We start from the raw sequence: 20,648 nt of genomic DNA on the forward strand, positions 1-20,648 counted from the left end.
CCAGGCGAGGTGGCGGGCGCCTGTAGTCCCAGCTACATGGGAGGCTGAGGCAGGAGAATGGCGTAAACCCGGGAGGCGGAGCTTGCAGTGAGCTGCGATCCGGCCACTGCACTCCAGCCCAGGCGACAGAGCAAGACTCCGTCTCAAAAACAAACAAACAAAAAAGAACAAAGCTAAATGAACATACATAGCCTTCGTAAGCTGCATACGACATGTCTGACAGAAATTTCGAATCCAAGCAAATTTCAGGTTGAGGGTCTGCTCTAAAACCCATTTACTTCATTTATACGTGCCACATGGTGGATGCCTGTAAGGACAGTGTGTTTGTGCAGCTGAATATCTGACCTTTGTTACAGAAACTTCAATGCTAGCTTCCCAAGGTAAACGGAAGATCCAGCAGCCCCGGAAGATGACTTTGGTGGAGGATTATGTGTGCCCATACACATGGAATGAGCTCTCATTCCTCCACATTGCAACAAGAACAAATGCTTTCTCTATAGGCTTCTAGTAAACTGGAGTGCATTTTATCAAACTTTTAATTCCTTGTGACGATTGGCAAAGACCAAGAAAATATAGGATCATTTATTCCCCCATGTTTTTACCCACAAAATTGAATGCTTATACTAGGACTTGACAATCCACAGCATTTAGGTTAAAGTTCTGCCTTGTGACCCAAAGATTTTTGCAGCCCTCATATGCACTATAGGAAACAGTCAGTCTCCGTGATTCCTAAGAGTCCAGAGATCATTAGGGCTAAGACTGCTCTGGAAAAGTACAAGAATCACAGTCTTCTCAACAATGTAACTCAACTACCAAAATATAAGCCAATAAATATCTTGTAAATCACATTGCATTACCATTATTCATGAAAAAAAGTGCTTATAGATTATAGGAAATTGTGTAAACACAGAAAAAGCAGAAAGAAAAGAAGTCACCTGCGATTTTATCAAAGCAATCATAAATACGATACAGGTGTAGATTTTTTAGTCTTCATTTTAAAAGTGCTATTTTGGTGTCACTTTGTGTAATTCCTTTTCTTGTTATAAATATTCTACAATGAAAATAACATGTTGAGCATTCATCACATGCCAAATATTCTGTCAACTGATTTTTATATTTATCTATCTTAATCCTCAGAATAACCTTATAAAGTGGATAGCTCTTTGTGGTTTCAGTTTGGGAAAAGTGAGGTTCAGTAACATTAAAGTAACTTCCCCAAGATCCATAACTAGCATGTGATAGAATCTGCTTCTTTGAGTGGCCTTTCTGATCTGTGCTTAGCTGCTATGATATGCTTAACACACATTTTATATTTTGCTCTAATCACTGAGTTTCTAAATGTTAACTAAAATGAAATTACATTATAAAAATGGTGATCAATAAATGTTGAATAAGTGAATGCATTTCTGATAAGAGAAATGAGTAATTTGAATTTCGGGTAAGGAAGTGAGCACACTACAAATTGGAGGTGCATAGTAAATATTTGTTGAAGCTTATGTTGTGGTGATTATACTAAGATGAACTTGAAGGATCTGATGAAATGTGAAGCAGAAGGTCTTCCTAATGGAGCATCTTCTCATAGGAGACTGATCCTCTTCGTACCTAAAGATCTCCATATACAATTAAGAGATCTGTTGCACAGTCTGACTCTCAGCTGCCTGGAGATAGAGTATTTGAAGACTATCTTCAGGTATCTCCCTCCATTAATGTTTTCTCCTTCCCTGATTCAGCAGAGGTGGCATGACCTCATTAAAAAGAGCACTGTGTGAGTCAGAAGATGTGGCTTCTGCAGTCAATTGGGCTACTATGTAGCTAGTGGAATTCAGTGTGTAAAGTTCACAATTAGCTTGTTCTTTCTGGTGCTTTCCATGATTGAGAATTATGTCCTCTAGATAATGTCTAAAATACTTTTCAACTCAAGGGTTTCATTAAGAAAAACTATTAAAACTCTTCCTATCACTGTATTAGTCTGTTCTCACTGCCAAAACAAAATACCACAGACTGTTTGACTTACACAACAGAAATTATTTTCCCACGGTTCTGGAAGCTGGAAGTCCAACATGAAAATGTCAGCAGGGTTGATTTCTTCTGAGGGTGTCTCCCTAGGTGTGTAGACGGCTGTCTTCTCCCTGTCTTCACATGGTCTTCCCATTGGGCATGTCTGTATCCTGATATCATTTTCTTATAAGGACACCAGTCATGTTAGATTAGAGTCTATCCTAACAGCCTCATTTTAATTTATTCAGATCATGAAGTGTCCTGTTTCCAAATACAGTCACATTCCGAGGTACTGGGGTCTGGGCCTTCAACACATGAATTTAGAGGAAACACAATTCAGCCCATAACAATTTGACTCTGCAAACCACCTAAAGTGCTTGTGTGAGCAGTCTCTAAGACCTCTTCTCCAACTCCACTTCCTAAAACAAAACTGAAATAACAAAACTAAAGTACAGGATTTTCAGCTCCATGAAGTAGTCAGGTGTGCAGATCCTTCTGTCCTTCTGCTTGGCCATTTCAGCTCTCTGTCTTCCATTCTGAGGGTCCTAATAGGCTGCTGGAGCTTGAGGTATTCTATCCTCATGCCAGGCTGCAGAAGAAAGGAAGAAGTGAAGGCGAAGGGGATATTCCTCCCAGCTGAGTCAGCTCCCTTCAAGGAGCCTTCCAAGAGGAAGGAGAAAAGAAAAGAAAGATCAGGAACAATTAATTTTTGGTATATAACTAGGGATCTCTCCACAATCTCTTTGAAGTCCCATCCGATGCTCCTTCCATGCCATGCCTTATGGGTCTGACTTAGTCACCTGAACATACATGTCTGCAAGGGAAGTGGGGAAATGTAGTCATCCACTTGAGCACATTCTTGCCTCAAAAAAATCATTATTTCACTACCAAGAAATGCAGGAACAGGCCGGGTGCGGTGGGTTAATTATTATTAACTATTATGCCTGTAATCCCAGCACTTTGGGAGGCCAAGGCAGGCAGATCACCTGAGATCGGGAGTTCAAGACCAGCCTGGCCAACATGATGAAACCCCGTCTCTACTAAAAATACAAAAATTAGCCAGGTGTGGTGGTGACCACGTATAGTCCCAGCTACTTGTTAGGCTGAGGCAGGAGAATTGCTTGAACCCGGGAGGCAGAGTTTGCAGGGAGTCAAGATCACACCACTGCACTCCAGTCTGGACAACAGAGAGAGACTCATTTCAGAAAAAAAAAAATAAGAAGAAGGAAAAGAAAAGAAAAGAAAGGAAGGAAAGAAGGAAGGAAGGAAGGAAGGAAGGAAGGAAGGAAGGAAGGAAGGAAGGAAAGAAGGAAGGAAGGAAGGAAGGAAGGAAGGCAGGAAGGAAAGAAGGAGAAAAGAAAAGAAAGATCAGGAACAATTAATTTTTGGTATATAACTAGGGATCTCTCCACAATCTCTTTGAACAATAAAGATCAGTATATGAGAGTTCTTATGTAAGAAGTAAAACAATTTCTATCAGTGTCAAAATTGGCAAAACTATCATTACTATTATAATGATGCACTAGATTTGTGTCGTTCAATATGGTAACCACTAGTCGTGTAACTTTTGAACATTTGAAGTAAGTAGGTCTGGTGCAAATTGTGATGTGTTTTAAGGCGTCCCAGAGTTTTAAGACTTCATATAAAAGTAAAATAATTTTATATAATTATTATGCAATGTTTTTAATAATGATTATATATTTAAATAGTATTTGCATCTACTGAGTTAAATAACCCTGTATTAAAATTTAAATTAAGTTAATCTGGCTTTTTAAAACCTTTTTAAAATACTGTTACCAGAAAATTTTAAATTATTTATGTAGTATGCATTATATTTCTATTAGACAGCATTGGCCTGGGATGTCACCCGCAAATATCAGTATTTCAGTAGCAGATTTCCTTTTACTTTTTTATTTTAAAACACTTAATTGCAAAACAAAGATAGTCCATATATTCAAGGTGTACAATATAGTAATTTGATATATGTATACATTGTATAATAATTACCACAATCAAGTTAATCAACACAACCATCATTGTCTATGCTGTAAATTAGATCCCAGGAACTTGCTTGAACATCTTATAATTTGAAAGTTTGTACCCTTTGATTAATGTCTCTCCATTTCTCTTACCATCTAACCCTGACAAGTACTGTTCTATCCTCTTCTCCTATGAGCTTGACCTCTTAAGATACCACATATTTGCCTTTCTATCTCTAGTTTACTTAACTCAACATAACAACGTCCTGATTCATTCATGTTGCCACAAACAGCATGGTTTTCCTCTTTCTTATATATGTATGTGTATATATGTATATTCTTATTTATGTATGTGTATATATATATATTTATATATATACATGGAGAGAGAGAGATGTCATAATTTCTTGATTATCTGTTGAGAGACACTTAGGGTAGTCCTGATGTTTTGGCTATTGTGGATAATGCTGCAATGAACATGAGAGTGCGCATATGTCTTTGAGATACTGATTTCATTTCTTTCAGACGTATACCCAAAGGTGGAATTGCTAATATGGCAGATCTACCTTTAGGTTTCTAGGGAACCTCCATATTGTTTTGCATAATGCCTGTACCAATTTACATTACTCCCAGCTGTGTACAAGCATTCCCTTTCTCTACATTCCCACCAATACTTGTATCTTTTTTTTTTCTTTCTTTCTTTTGGATAGCAGCCATCCTAACAGATATGAGATGATACCTATTGTGGTTTAAACTTGCACTGTGGTTTGGATTTGCATTTCCCTAATTGATTAGCAGTATGAATACCTGTTGGCCACTTGAATGTCTTCTTCGAAAAACTCTCTAATGAAGGTCATTGCTCTCTTTTATTAGATTATCTGGGATTTTTGTTTGTTTTGTTTTTTTGCTATTGAGTTATATTATGAGTTCCTAGCATATTCTGTATAGTACCCTCTTATTAGATAGATAGCTTGCAAATGTTTTCTCCCATTTTGTAGGTTACCTTTTCATTCTGTTGCTTCCTTTGCTGTGCAGAAATGTGTTAGTTTGATGTCATCCCACATGTCTATTTTTGCTTTTGTTGCTTGTATTTTTAGTGTAATATCCAAAAGGTCATTGCCTAGACCAGTGTCAAGGATGTATTCATCTGTTTTCTTCTCAGAGTGTTATGGTTTCAGGCATTACATTTAAGTCTGTAATACATTTCAAGTTAATTTTTGTGAGTGTTGTAAGACAAGGACCTAATTTCATTCTTTTGCAGGTGGATATCCACTTTTCTCAACACCACTGGTTGAAGAGACTGGTTGAAGAAATAAGAAATAAACTTATTTCACTACTGTGCATAAGTTTATTTCTGAGCAGTCAATTTTGTTCTGTTGGTCTCTGTGTCTGTTTTTATGCCAGCAGCATACTGTTTTGAGTCCTGTGGCTTTGTGGTATACCTTGAAATTAGGAAATGTGGTGCTTTCAGCTTTGTTTTTTCCTCAGTATTGCTTTGGCTATTTGAACTCTTTTTTGGTTTCATACAAATTTAAGGATTTTTTTTAATTCTACTTTTATGAAGAATGCCATTGGAAATTTGACAGGGCTTATATTAAATATACAGATGACTTTGGTATGAACTTTTAAACAATATTTATTCTTATGACTCATGGACATGGAATATCTGTCTATTTTTGATGCTATTGTAAATGGGATTGCTTATTTTATTTTCAAATAGTTTATTGTTAGTGTGTAGAGATTCAACTTATTTTTGTATGTTGATTTTGTATCTTGCAAATTTACAGAATTTATTAGTTCTAGCAAATTTTTGGTGGAGTCCTTATGATTTTTTAATATATAATATCATGTTATCTACAAACGTAGATAATTTACTTCTTTCTGATTTGGATATTTTAATAATTTTACTTTTTCTTGCCTAACTACTTGGGCTAGGACTTCCAGTACTCTGGTGAATAGAGGTCGCAGAAGTGCTTTGTCTTATTTCTGATGTTAGATGAAAAGCTATCAACCTTTTACTGTTAAGTATGATGTTAGCTATAGGTTTGTCTTATATGGTGTTATATAGCCTTTACTATGTTGAGGTACATTCCTTCTATACCTAAATCATTAAGAGTTTTTTCATGAAGGGATGTTGACTTTTGTCAAATATTCTTTTCTGCATCTATCAAGATGATCATAAGGTTTTTATCCTTAATTTTCTTAATTGATTTGCATATGTTGAGCTATGCTTGCATTGCAGCCCCTCTTTATTTAAGTTTTTAATTAAAAATATTTAATTATTATTATTTTTTTTGAGACAGAGTCTCACTTTGTCTCCCAGGCCGGGGTGCAGTGGCATGATCTCAGCTCACTGCAACCTCCTCCTCCTAGGTTCAAGCGATTCTCCTGCCTCAGCCTCCTGAGTAGCTGGTACTACAGGCACATACCACCATGCCCGGCTAATTTTTTATATTTTTAATAGACATGGGGTTTCACCATGTTAGCCAGGATGGTCTCGATCTCCTGACCTCATATCCATGCACCTCAGCCTTCCAAGATTGTGGCATTACAGGTGTGAGCCACCACACCCTGTCTTAATTCATTTTTTAACTTAAAAGTACTTCATTAAAGATAATTACATATGATCCTTCCTATGTTATAAATATTGTTGATTAAATTGAGAAGTTGACTTCTATAACATACTCATTATTGGGCTGAAAATTTGTTTTATTTTCCAAGTCAGTTGATGGTACTTGCCCTTCACACACACCTACTATTTTATATATCTTTACTCAAGAACAAAGGTACTCATATTATATTTTCAGAGCTAAGAATATTTATTCCTTATTAAAGTGAATTTACTCTAGAAAAGCAACATATACTTGTATGTGAAGTAGACAGTTGTTTTTTTTTTTTTTTGTGGGCTAAAAAAAGTAGTTTGGAGACAAAAGGAAACCATAAACACACACACACGTGTGCACACACATACACACACACACTCCACTTCCTTTAGCCTTACGTGTTAGTAAGGGTTCCCTTGAGAGAATCAATAGGAGACTGTGTGTGTATGTGTGTGTCTGTGTGTGTGTGTGTGTGTGTTTGTGTGTTAGGGGAAATGATTCACATGGTTGTTAAGGCTGAGAGGACTCACAACAGGCCATGTGCAAGCTGGAGATGCTGGAATGTTTACAGTGTGACTAACTCCAAGTCTGAAGGCTGGAGAACCAAGGAAGCCAATAGTGTAACTCTCAGGCTGAGGCCAAAGGCCTGAGAACCCAAGGGGGTGGGGCACACCAGTGTAAGACCTACAGGCCAAAGGCTGAGGAGCCTGGAGTTGTTGTACAAGGACAGGAGAGGAAGAGTATATGCAGCTCCTGTGGATAGATGAACATGTTCATGTTTTTCTCTGTTTTTGTTCTATCTAGCAGGTTGGATAGTGCCTGCCGAACCTGAGGGCAGATCTTCCCCTCCTACTGCACTCAGACTCACATGTCTCCTCTGGAAACACCTTCACAGACACACCCACAAATAATGCTTTACCGGGTTTTTAGGTATTCCTTAATTTAGTGAAGTTGACACCTACATTTAACCATCACACCTTACTATGATAATGACTTGTTATTTTTGTCTTATGTGAGTAGACTAGACACATGACTAAAGGTTGCAGTAGAGGAGACAAGCAATTTTGAAATTATGCAAGAGTAAAAATCATTTGAAAAGTAGTAGCCATTGAGTTTCAAGCCTAGCTGCTTCTATTCCTACCTGGACTAACTTCTATCATTTCTTTCAGTAATCTATACTAATTTTCTAATAGCAATTACTGATCCTGAATATTTTTGTCATGAAAGCCTTCAAATGAATTCACATACAGAATACTATTTAACTGAAACTCCTAGTATAAAGCTATGTCTCTTTATTTTAAATACGTTGGAAATACAAAATATTTTAGTATGGAAATAAAAATTGCCATAATTCCACCACCCAGAAAGAGCCACTATTTAGTATATTAGTCATGCTTCTATGCCTACATATTTATATAGGTATATTTCACCTGATTCATATGTGTAAATTTGTATTCTATTTGTTCAATTTAATGTTCCAAGAAATTTTCTTGCTTGCTATAAACATCGCTGCTAGTGGTGGCAAAATAGTTTTTCATATACATATACCATAATTTACTTAAATATTTCTATAATTTCAGACCCAGTTTTGTATTATTATAAATAATGGTTCTCAGTGTGTAAATCTTAGTCCAATTTCAAATTATTTCCTGAGGACTTCTAGAAGTGAAAGTAGAGTGTCAAAATGCGTATTAATATTTTTGAGCTTCTTGATTCCTAGTTCCAAATAGCTTTGTGCAATATTTGCTAACAGATATTAAAAAGTAGATTTGGGAGGGCAAAAAAAAAAGAAGCGAAGACAAGAGACAGTCTCTGAGGCCAGAGGCAGCATGTGACTCTAGTAGGTCCCTGTTTACTGGTGCCTGTGCATAGGCAGCTGCTGAGAGGCCAGAGGAGAGGCCATGCAGCAAACCATCTTCCAGCCTGTCCACACACCATGGCCCTTAGCAGGGCCTTCCTTCCAGTTCTAAAAGTGTGTCTCTCCTGGATGTCTCTCAAATGAAACCCCAATGTGCATGATCTTTATCCTTGAAAGCCTCTTTTGGCAGAGGCAGAATGTTGCCTGTCCATCGTAGTGCCGCGTGTTTAGTTTCACTTAAATTCCTAACATGCATTATGGCCTTCTCTTCAGTAATTGTCCTTCCCTGTTTTCTCTTCCTCCACCCGAGTCTTATTCCCAGCTTCATTCCTTCTTACTTGTCCTACAAAGCTCAAATCCAAAGGCACCTCACGAAGTCCTGTTACAATGCTTTGTTACATGCTCTCCCAGCAGAATACACGTCTCCCTCATGGCAGCTGGTCATAGCTGTGATGACATGTTCCATGACCCTTATCCTTATACACTGCCATGTAAGCTCCAGGTGGGCGGATCTGAGTCTGTCTCACTCCTTCACTGTATCCTTAGTCATGAGAGTCAAGGTGGCCCATATGAACTGCTTAATAGAGAACTGCTCAATAAGTCAATTTAAAAAAAAATGAAGGAGCCTGTCGTTCCCAAAAATGAAAAGGACCCTTCATTTGATTCCCAAGTCTCCCTGAGTTTGTGAATAGGAGGGTAGCTTGAGCTCGCAGGACAGCCTTTTCCCTATATTTGCTGATAGCATGCCAGTCAGTGCTGGTAGTTCTCAGACAAATCAAATTAGAAATGGTTGTACTCATTTGGAAAATCAAGAACTGGCTTTGAAATCTTTCCCCGCAAATTAGATTGAATCAAGATCATTTTCTCCAGCTTATAAATGCTTGATTGGCTTTGTTTGATGCCTCATGATTGAAGCTCAGCTTTGCACTGCCAGCTTTATTTTTTACACACCAGGGTGTTGTGTGTCTAGATGATGATTAAAAACAAAACAAACACCCACAATGAAAAAGTTTTGTAAATAACAACTCAGCACAGTCATGTAACCCTTGGAAGTGTCACACGTAAGAAACTTGAAAAATAGTCAAGGTAAGCAGAACTTCAAGCTGGGCCTGCTGCATTCTCTTCAGGTCTTAAAAATAGGTCTCCTGGAGTGGCGGGCCAGCCACACCTGACTTATTATTTCCTCTCAGGAATAATGAAGGCTGTACCAGGACCTCATTGTCCCTACAGTGGAGGAGTCTCAATGAGAGTAGACTGTCTGCCTTCCACCTTCCTCGCCCACCCGTGCATCGCCATTCTCTGGCTTCTGCCTTGGTCACCAGACTGGATTCAGATGCACTCTCCTTTTAGCCTATCCCCAGCTACCTGGATCTATGACCTCAGGTCTTTTTTCAATAAAGAGTAGTCTCTTATTCTTGTTTTATTCTTCCCAGGTGACTCAAGGTCAAACCAGAGCTTTACTGCTGAGCTGATAAGCAGTGTTTGAAGGGTGACATGAAGCCTTAGGGGAAGAGAGTCAGGGAGCAGTGGTGACAGCCTGGTTGAGAATCTGCTAGAGACCTTGGATCTTGCATGGTCCTCACATGCTTTTTATTTATAGCTTTTTTATTTTCAAGGTTTCATTTAAAGCAGAGCAGCCAACAACTTTCTAGAGTTTTCCACAGAATAGCTAAATGGCTTCAGTCACTAATAGTAAATAGTAATAGTGTCTTTGGGTAGTGAAATGAGTCCAAAAGGAATATGCTTGAATATCTTAAATAACTGGCCAATGTTTGACTAGAGGAATAATGCCCACTAATAGAAATACTTCTGAGCCATTTATCAGTGATGGTTCACTTTAGCGTAACCTGTTGTCTATGCAGCCAACCTAGGGTTGGCAAGTAAGTCAGTAAAAGTCTTGAAAGTGGATGGACTCCTAGCAGAGATATAAGGCAAAGCCAACATCCAAATGGGAAATTCAAGCAGAATTGTCTTTTGTTGCTAAGGTCTAAAGTATTTCATGTACATCAGTGATCTTCAGTGAAATAACCAAAGGATTATGGTTAATCATAAAGCCAGGAAATGAGTACCAATGAAGCCATTTGTTAAGAATGTCTCTCTTCTCAGTTCTGATAGGTACTTGTTCTAGTTTAGTAAATTATGGCTTCTATGCCCCGTGCTGAGACCTGGCTAAAATACCCAGTGATCAATAAATATAAGAGAGTCCAGGTTTAGGAATGTTTGACTAACATGGAGGCCTGAGGTCCCTGTTCAATACATTTCAGTCTATTCTCTCTATTATACAATCACATTCAGCCCACTGCAGTGGTTCCATCCTTGTGTCTGTCAGCAGAGCAGCATCTTCTGAAGTTGTTCCTCTGTGTAATGGATAAGTGTCAATTCATTCGATTGGTTCTGGAGTCACATGACAAAGACTTAACTCCTACTGTGTTCTCTATGTCAAAAGTCTTGAGGAAGGAAACCTTCTGCCATGACACTCCCGTCCATCAGTCACGAGAGGATCACGGTAATTATGCTATTACTGCAATACCTGCTTTTGGATGAGTTCCTCTGCCACAGAAGCAAGCTTTTAGGTGGATGGGTTTCACTGGATTTCCATCAGCATTCGGCTGGTTTGGTGGCAGAATGACCTGAATACGTCTTCAAGGAAGGCGCTGCTCAGGAACTTCGTTCTGTCTCGTGGTTTCCTTCTGGTTTTCATTGCATAGCCCCTGAACTGGCACCTGTCTAAGTGGCCGCATATAATTTCTCCCATTTTGCCTTCTGCAAGAAAGTTACAGCCATTGTAGTTCCTCATACAGCTCAGCATTAATCTAGCTTTCTCTTTGTAAAATGTTTTAGGCTCCAGTTTCTGGGGAGGGGGAAGGGAGGGGAAAACATAATCAGTCAATTGGTTATTATACTATCGTGTGATTTAAAATATCAGGCTTCTTATTTATTTTTTAAATAGAGATTAGGTCTCATCATGTTGCCCAGGCTGGTCTCAAATTCCTGAATTGAAGTGATCCTCCCACCTCAGCCGTTCAAACTGCTGGAATTACAAATGTGAGCTACCACGCTTGCTTTCTTATTTCTTTAACATGTAAAACTATATCATCTTTTGCTCACTTCCTTTTTATTTTAATATAATTATCATGTATGGTGATTCTTGCCCTCTTTCTTGCATCTCGATGCAGGAATTACTAGGGAAGAGGCCTAAGTTTCCCTCTTTAGAGCCTGAATCATTCAAAGAAAAAGTCTTCTAAAATGTAAATACTTGGTTACACTTCTCATGCCAACAACAGAATGATTCAGATCATCCCTAAATCCTCTCCAAAGACAAGACAGATGGTAAAGATGTGGGTCTTCAGCCTCAGTTACCCAAGGTTAGGGGAACAAGTAGGAATATTAGGGCCCTCCAGTTCAATTGCCTCAGGTTACAAAAAAGAAACCTAAGCCTCTAGAAATGACTCACCTCTGGCCACCAAGAAAAGTGTCAGACCTGGGAAGAGAGAAAAATAATAAGCCAGGAGCAATGCTAGACATGTTGCACATGGTCTCATGTGGTCTTAAATCATCCCTCTCCTATTATTCCCCAGATTATAAAGGAAACAATGAGGACCAGAGAAAGGCATGGTTTTTTCAGTAAATATTTGTAACAGGAATCTAGTTCTGCCTAAATTTAACACTCTCACTTCCTTTAGAATTCAGAGCAAGATGCTCTATACCAAATTGTAAACCTGTTATGCAAGGCATGGGCAGTTATCAAAAAGTAGCTAATCATTACAAGGCAATATAAGAAATATAATAGATTTCCACAGGTAGCGCACACCACCGGAAGCCCGTGGAGAAGGCAGCCACTGTGAGATGGATGTCAGGAAAGGACTGGGCATGGGCAAGCCCAGAAGGCTTACTGGGCCCTGCAGGGCAAAAGTGGGGGTGGAGGGTGCAGAGGAATGAAGAGGTCATGCCTGATGGAGGGAGGAAGGCACAGCCTGTGTCTAGAGGACAGCTTTGCTGTTAGTGTATCTCTTCACTCTAGTGAGGGTAGTGCCGATGACCAGGGACACAATCCAAGTGAGGTGATGGTCTCTCAGTAGTCAGCAGCCATCTGTGCTTTCCTGTTTGAAATCCATTGTGCTGTCAGAGAAGAATGGGAACCATGCTTGCCCCTGCAGCCCCTTCCCCAGTCAGCACCTTCTATCAGTTGTACCTGCAAATTTCTCATGGATCTGTTATCTTTCCTCACTCTCCCACATGGCTATTGGTATGAATCAGGGTTCTCCAGAAAAGTAGGGCCAGGATCTCTAGATATGTGGAATGCAAATGTGAAAGAGAAATAGATTTGAAAGAGAGATTGAGATTTATAATGAAAAATTGGCTCACTGCACTACAGAGTCTGGGAAGACCAATGATTTTGCAGACCTAGGAAAGTCGGTGTTGGTCTGTGTTTGAAGGCCTGGGTACCAGAAGGTGTAAATCCCAGCCGGAGGGCTGGAGAAGGTGAGATGAAATTTCTCGATCAAGCAGGGAGGAAGGAAACAAAAAGGTACAAATTCCTCCTTCCTTTGCATTTTGCTCTGTGCCCTCAGCGGAGTACGTGATACACACTCACACTGGGGAGTGCACTGTACTTTGCCAAGTCCACAAATTTAATACTAATCTCATCCAGAAACACACAGGGACACACCCAGAAATAATGTGTAATTCGGGCACCACGTGGCACAGCAGAGCTGACCAAGAAAAGACTGTAGTGGGTCTCTAGAGAAGTGTTGAAGAAAAATATTCATTACAATTGTTAAAGATGATAAGGGGGGCTACTAAATGGGGTTTTATAGTGGGAGCAAAGATTGGGCTCAGCGATCTGAGCACAATAAAGAAAAGTGGGGATTTATAGCCGCGGAGTAGGGTGCGGGTCAGGGAATGGAAAATTACTTAGAGGTGGGGTACTTCTTTCTAAACTAGCCCAACAGGAGCTTTGTTGAAGGCAGGCAAGTGTGATAATATATCCAAGGAGGTCAGACCAAGGTGGGAGGTTTTGGTATTCTGACTCTGCAGAATTCTTGCTAAAACTGGAAAAAATGGGCCATGGACAGAGCCCAACGTCACACCTAGTCCAAAGGAGGACTCAGAGGAGCCTGACTAGAGTTAGGTCAAGGAAAGAGTCTTTTGTCAGGAAAAAAAAAAAAAAAAAAAGACACAGTTTGGGGAACCCCAGGGGCAAACATCTACGCCATCTTTGGCCCAGCACTTCTGAACATCTTGATTGTTGGAGAAGGGGCACGTATGAGAGTGAAACTATAGGGCACCAAGAACTACCATCTTAGGAACAGCAGGAGACCCACACTTGGAGGAACCAGTGACTTGTGGCAGTTGCTGCCCTGGGGAGGTCTCATTATCATCTTGAATGGCAGTCACAGTCAGACAGAGGAGTCCACGGTTCAACTGGAGCTTGAGGGATGTGGTGAGGAAAAGCACTCAGACACCAAGAATTTCATTCCTTCCTTAAACAGTGACTTCGTTTTTGGACAATGAAAGACCCTGTAGTTCTTATAAAATATAGGGAGGAAAAAAAGGCCCCATGGTAGCTCACTGACCTCCTTTCAATCTCGCTTATGAGGTCAAGGCCAGTGGTTTACCTTGAAGGTTTGATCAATGCACCCTTCCTTGCCAGACATACTTTGTACCAATTACAGTAAATTAGAGTAAGTATATAAAGTGAATTTAATTACTATAGCATGCAAAGGATCAGGTCAGATTTGTGTGTACAACTAACTTGTGCTTAGCACAATTTTATAATATTTGAAAAATCTTGAATGAAAGTTGAAATCTTGAATGGAATTAAACATACAGAGGGACAAAGGGGTTTTGGGGAATGAAGTGCCCTTCTTGGGATTAGGAGGAATGATATTTGAAGAAAGGGATTAAAAGGTATATAGGGTAGAATAGAGGCCACTGACCATTTGCCATGTCTCCTTTGACACAATTCTAAAGTAATGTCTTCTCTCATGGCTTTTCTAAATGGCCAGCAGGAACTTCCTCAAATGCCGTCTTGAGACAGATTCTGGAGACACAAATGGCACTATTGAAAATGGTCAGTCCATGTTGATTTCAAAAGTAGCATTTTTACACGCAGCTCATTTTTCTTTTTTCACCTCACTTTGGTGAATGGAGGTGGCACCAATGGCCCTCAATACTGTACGTCATTTCTGCCAGCAGTAAGCCCAGCTGAGACAGGACTCTCAGAAAAGTGGCACACAGCAGCTGTGTGACAGGAAGCTGAACTGCAAACATTCACGTGCGCCCAGAGAGCTGGGTCAGATTCTGTGTAGAAGGAATTTCCCATCCACCCACATCTTTTCTCTCCTACTTGCCTTTGGATTTGCCCTTGGAGAATATAGTAGAGGCACGCGCTAAAGACAAAGAAGTTTTAGACAGCTGGAGTGGCTGCGTAGGGGCAAGAATGATAGAGGGAAGTGTGAGGGGAATTGGGGGAAGGGAGAGAGAAGCTGGCCTAAGGTGAGTGAGGAAACTGTCCAAGAACAGAAAGCATATCCCAGTGCATTTCAAAGTTTTCCTGCTCTCTGTTGAGCTAGGTATGCATCCCCACTCACAACCTTATCTTAACAGTGACAATCTCTGAAGATGTTTATTTAAAGCCCTTGCTCTGGGGGACCAATCCAGGAACTCCTTAGATTCTGAGCAACTCTGAATTGTGCGCAAGAAGTTGGGCCAATTAAACAATGAAATGAAGGGAGACTGAGGAAAGAGAGCCAGACCTCTGCTCAAATGTGAGCAAACTGATCAAATAAGGAAAGAATCTCAGGTCCTCTAGTACCCCACTGTCCTGAAGCCGCCTTCCATGGCTTTGATCCAGAGAACACTCAGAAGAGGGCTTGGGTTAAGCTAAACTGGGTTTTAGATAACTCGGGGGAAGGGGATACTTTCGCAACCTCCTATGCCTTTGCCTTCTTCATCTTTGTGAACATTCCCACTCTACGCAACCTCAGACTTTGAATGCAGCTGTGCTTTGGCAGATTTGTTTTTACAAAAATGATACTGACCTTAGGAAAGAAAAAGATAAATAAAAGTTATTGCTACTTCCTAGCTTCTCTGCAGAGCATGTATGATTTGGCTTCTTCCAAAAGACAGCCCTGCCACAATGAGTTGGCCATCATTGGTGATGTTTTTATTCTTGAAAGTGAATTCACCAGAGATCCAAAGATGCAAATTAAAACAACTGTGAGATACCAAGAGCAAGTTGGTGGATTTTTTTTTTTTTTAAATTGTGGCACTTGGTGCAGAGGATGGAGGTATCAGAGATGGTGGCTAAAAGCAAAAGCCTCCAAGTTAGACAAACAAGGGTTTGTCTTCCATGTTCCCTGCTAACTAGGCACATGGCTTTTGCTAAGTTATTTATTCTAAGTCAGGTTTGTGCATCCTTTAAATGAAGAAAATAATACATTATGGCATTGTTGTGCAGAATTCACAAGATATGTATGAAAGTGCCTATCCTATTGCCTGGCACAGTGGAGTGATATATACTGTGGGTGATGGTTTGATGGATATCAAGGGCCTTACCCTTTGACACATTAATTAACTTGTGAGGATCTAGCCTAAAGGGAAGAAAACATCTAAACAACTACAACAAATGATTCATGCAATAATATGCTCATAGCACTGTGATTGATGGATGAATCATTAGAAACGTGCTACTGGTAGAAGTTTGTTTGGGGACTGTTATTCATTTTCAGGAATACAAGACTATCATAAATAAACATGGCTGGGACCTGCAGATGTTTTTCTGGGGAGAGGTTTTTGGAATTGAACCATTCCCCTGCTCCAGGACTGAGAACTGCACTACGTATCTAACTCTGCCACCTGGCCACCTCGGTGGAAAGTTAAATTCAGGTAGCCATTCAGGTTAGGGCGTTCCTCTTGTGGGATCTTTACCTTTTATCCTATGCAAAGAATAATCTTCTTACTCTTCTTTTGGGTTCAATACACACTTAATATTCCCCGAGACCAGTCTTCTCATCCACTCCTCATCTATGTTATTGAAAATACTTTTACTAAGTTAAATATTTGGCCCATGTCACTGCACTGTTTCTGAGTTTGAAAGAAAGCTATTTAGGAAGCAGCAGAGGACTTTCCAGCTCTGCCTCTACTCACTTTCCAGACTTACCTCCTTTAGGCTACTTGGACCTTCCTGTCCCACTAACTACTTAGAAATGGCAGGTTCCCTGGAATTCCTTAGGGATGCTGTTTTGCTAATTTCTTCAAGCCTTTGCACAAACTGTGCCCTTTGCTGAAAAGGCTAGTCAAGGTACTCCACCCCTTTCCTAATTCCTTCCTTTGTTTTGTTTTTCCTCACATAACCTTTGATTGTCCAGTTATTTCTCTTGCCAGGCTCCCGCGGGAGCTGATGTCCACATTGTGAGCTTGGCACATAGTTGACTTGCCATAGGTATTTATATAATGAGTAAATGTAATTATTTTTACACCCCTTAGAAAGTGTGGATGCTTCCATCCCCCTTCCTTCTGGGACTCTCGGATGGCCCTCTTTGCAGATAGCATTGTAATCCTTAACATATGGATGGAAAATAATCTTATGAGTGTGTCTGAACAAAGCCGACATTTTTTTCTTCTTTAAGATCTTGCCGCTGAATGTGAAATGATCCTGAAATTAAGGTCAGCTCCCAGGTGGTTGTTTATATCAGCTGTCAGATTGCAGAATAAAAAATGGCTTTTATATGTTTGACTTTTATTGTTTTCCAGGGCAATGTCACTTTTTCCTGCTCCGAACCACAGATTGTACCCATCACATTTGTCAACTCCAGCGGCAGCTATTTGCTGCTGCCCGGCACCCCCCAAATTGATGGGCTCTCAGTGAGTTTCCAGTTTCGAACATGGAACAAGGATGGTCTGCTTCTGTCCACAGAGCTGTCTGAAGGCTCGGGGACCCTGCTGCTGAGCCTGGAGAGTGGAATCCTGAGACTCGTGATTCAGAAAATGACAGAACGTGTAGCTGAAATCCTCACAGGTACTGTCTGCTGACACTCTGGATCAGTTTCTTATTTATCCAAGTTGACAAAGGTTGAGGTCTTGACAAAAACATACAGAATCCAAATCTCAGGGATGTGGGTTAGCACAGTATTCACAAATTTACTCCAAGTATGAAGAGGCAGCATTTTTTTTTTTTTTTTTTTTTTAAGATGGAGTCTTGCCATCTTTAAAATGCAGGGAGTGCAGTGGCTCAATCTCAGGTCACTGCAACCTCCACCTCCTGGATTCAAGTGATTCTCCTGCCTTAGCCTCCAGAGTGGCTGGGACTACAGATGCACACCACCACACCCAGCCAATTTTTTTTTTTATTTGTAATAGAGATGGGGTTTCACCATGTTGACCAGGATGGTCTCGATCTCTTGACCTCATGATCCGCTCATGTTGGGCTCCCACAGTGCTGGGATTACAGGCCTGAGCAACTGTGCCTGGCCAGCGTTTTTTTGTTTTTTTTTTTTTTTGTTTTTTAGTAGGAAACAAAACAAAACAGTGAATTTAGAATTAGCTATGTCAACTTCGGTTAAGTGCTTAAATTTCTTAGTCTCTTAGCAGTCTCATTGGAAAGATGGGAAGAAGAATTCTTACCTGGGAGTATTTAGCACGATCTAGACCATTTCTAGGACTCTCTGCTAGGTTCTCCACAAACATGGCATGTATCATACAGAATCTTCACCACACTCACTGAAAGAAGTTACTATTTTTCACTTAATAAATGAGGAAATCAGAAGTCATGGCAATCACTTGCAAATCTCATGTTCCTACGTGATGGAGCTGGGATTTTATCCTGAATTTGTCTGACTTCCAAGTCTATATTCTCCTCTTAAACCACATTAGCATGGAAGCTTGGGTAGCCCCTAAATTATATTTCACGTAAAAATCAGTAAATCTAAAACATTATTTAAAATACATACGTGTCTACATATATATTTTATTTTTTTTAAATTTTTATTTATTTATTTATTTATTTGGTTTTTTATTATAATTTAAGTTCTAGGGTACATGTGCATAGCGTGCAGGTTTGTTACATATGTATACTTGTGCTATGTTGGTGTGCTGCACCCATCAACTCGTCAGCACCCATCAACTCCTCATTTACATCAGATATAACTCCCAGTGCCACCCGTCCCCCTACCCCCTCCCCGTAATAGGCCCCGGTGTGTGATGTTTCCCTTCCAGGGTCCAAGTGATCTCATTGTTCAATTCCCACCTATGAGTGAGGACATGCAGTGTTTTGTTTTCTGTTCTTGCAATAGTTTGTGGAGAATGATGGTTTCCAGCTGCATCCGTGTCCCTACAAAGGACGCAAACTCATCCTTTTTTATGGCTGCATAGTATTCCATGGTGTATATATGCCACATTTGCTTAATCCAGTCTGTCACTGATGGACATTTGGGTTGATTCCAAGTCTTTGCTATTGTGAATAGTGCCGCAATAAACATACAGGTGCATGTGTCTTTATAGCAGCATGATTTATAATCCTTTGGGTATATACCCAGTAATGGGATGGCTGGGTCATATGGTATTTCTAGTTCTAGATTCTTGAGGAATTGCCATACTGTTTTCCACAATGGTTGAACCAGTTTACAACCCCACCAACAGTGTAAAAGTGTTCCTATTTCTCCACATCCTCTCCAGCACCTGTTGTTTCCTGATTTTTTAATGATTGCCATTCTAACTGGTGTGAGATGGCATCTCATTGTGGTTTTGATTTGCGTTTCTCTGATGGCCAGTGATGATGAGCATTTTCTCATGTGTCTGTTGGCTGTATGCATATCTTCTTTTGAGAAATGTCTGTTCATATCCTTTGCCCACTTTTTGATGGGGTTGTTTGTTTTTTTCTTGTACATTTGTTTGAGTTCTTTGTAGGTTCTGGATATTAGCCCTTTGTCTGATGAGTAGATTGCAAAAATTTTCTCCCATTCTGTAGGTTGCCTGTTTACTCTGATGGTAGTTTCTTTTGCTGTGCAGAAGCTCTTTAGTTTAATGAGATCCCATTTGTCAATTTTGGCTTTTGCTGCCATTGCTTTTGGTGTTTTAGACATGAAGTCCTTGCCCATGCCTATGTCCTGAATGGTATTACCTAGGTTTTCTCCTAGGGTTTTTATGGTTTTAGGTCTAACATTTAAGTCTCTAATCCATCTTGAATTAATTTTCGTATAAGGAATAAGGAAAGGATCCAGTTTCAGCTTTCTATTTATGGCTAGCCAATTTTCCCAGCACCATTTATTAAATAGGGAATTGTTTCCCCATTTCTTGTTTTTGTCAGCTTTGTCAAAAATCAGATGGCTGTAGATGTGTGGTATTATTTCTGAGGGCTCTGTTCTGTTCCATTGGTCTATATCTCTATTTTGGTACCAGTACCATGCTGTTTTGGTTACTGTAGCCTTGTAGTATAGTTTGAAGTCAGGTAGTGTGATGCCTCCAGCTTTGTTCTTTTGACTTAGGACTGTCTTGGCAATGCAGGCTCTCTTTTGGTTCCATATGAACTTTAAAGCAGTTTTTTTCCAATTCTGTGAAGAAAGTCATTGGTAGCTTGATGGGAATGGCATTGAATCTATAACTTACCTTGGGCACTATGGCCATTTTCATGATACTGATTCTTCCTATCCATGAGCATGATATGTTCTTCCATTTGTTTGTGTCCTCTTTTATTTCACTGAGCAGTGGTTTGTAGTTCTCCCTGAAGAGGTCCTTTACATCCCTTGTAAGTTGGATTCCTAGGTATTTTATTCTCTTTGAAGCAATTGTGAATGGAAGTTCATTCATGATTTGGCTCTCTGTTTGTCTGTTACTGGTGTATAAGAATGCTTGTGAGTTTTGCATGTTAATTTTGTATCCTGAGAGTTTGCTGAAGTTGCTTATCAGCTTAAGGAGATTTGGGGCTCAGATGATGGGGTTTTCTAAATATACAATCATGGCATCTGCAAACAGGGACAGTTTGACTTCTTCTTTTCCTAACTGAATACCCTTTATTTCTTTAAATATATTAAGTAAATGCAAGTACATATGGCACCAGGGAATGGGAACACTTTTAAATGGTCCTCAAATGGCCAGTTTGGGGAGCACTGTTTCATTGCCATGTACTACCGATCTTACTGTCTAGCAATATGCAGCAGGTCTAGGAACAAATTGTATTTTTGGATACCCTGGCTCCTCCAGCTGCTGTTT

General features: G+C 39.9%; 1 protein-coding gene across 1 annotated transcript in view; it reads left to right on the forward strand.

Moving 5' to 3' along the window:
- The window catches only part of CNTNAP5 (contactin associated protein-like 5), an 886,807-nt gene that overhangs the window by 457,671 nt on the left and 408,488 nt on the right, over positions 1 to 20,648 (forward strand). The window contains exon 8 of the mRNA XM_011941654.1: positions 17,196 to 17,460. Coding sequence (XP_011797044.1) covers positions 17,196 to 17,460 — 265 coding nt within the window. The remainder of the gene's footprint in view (positions 1 to 17,195; positions 17,461 to 20,648) is intronic.

Source organism: Colobus angolensis, unplaced genomic scaffold (genome assembly GCF_000951035.1).
Source record: "Colobus angolensis palliatus isolate OR3802 unplaced genomic scaffold, Cang.pa_1.0 Scaffold20, whole genome shotgun sequence".
In the NCBI taxonomy this organism is placed as follows: domain Eukaryota; kingdom Metazoa; phylum Chordata; class Mammalia; order Primates; family Cercopithecidae; genus Colobus; species Colobus angolensis.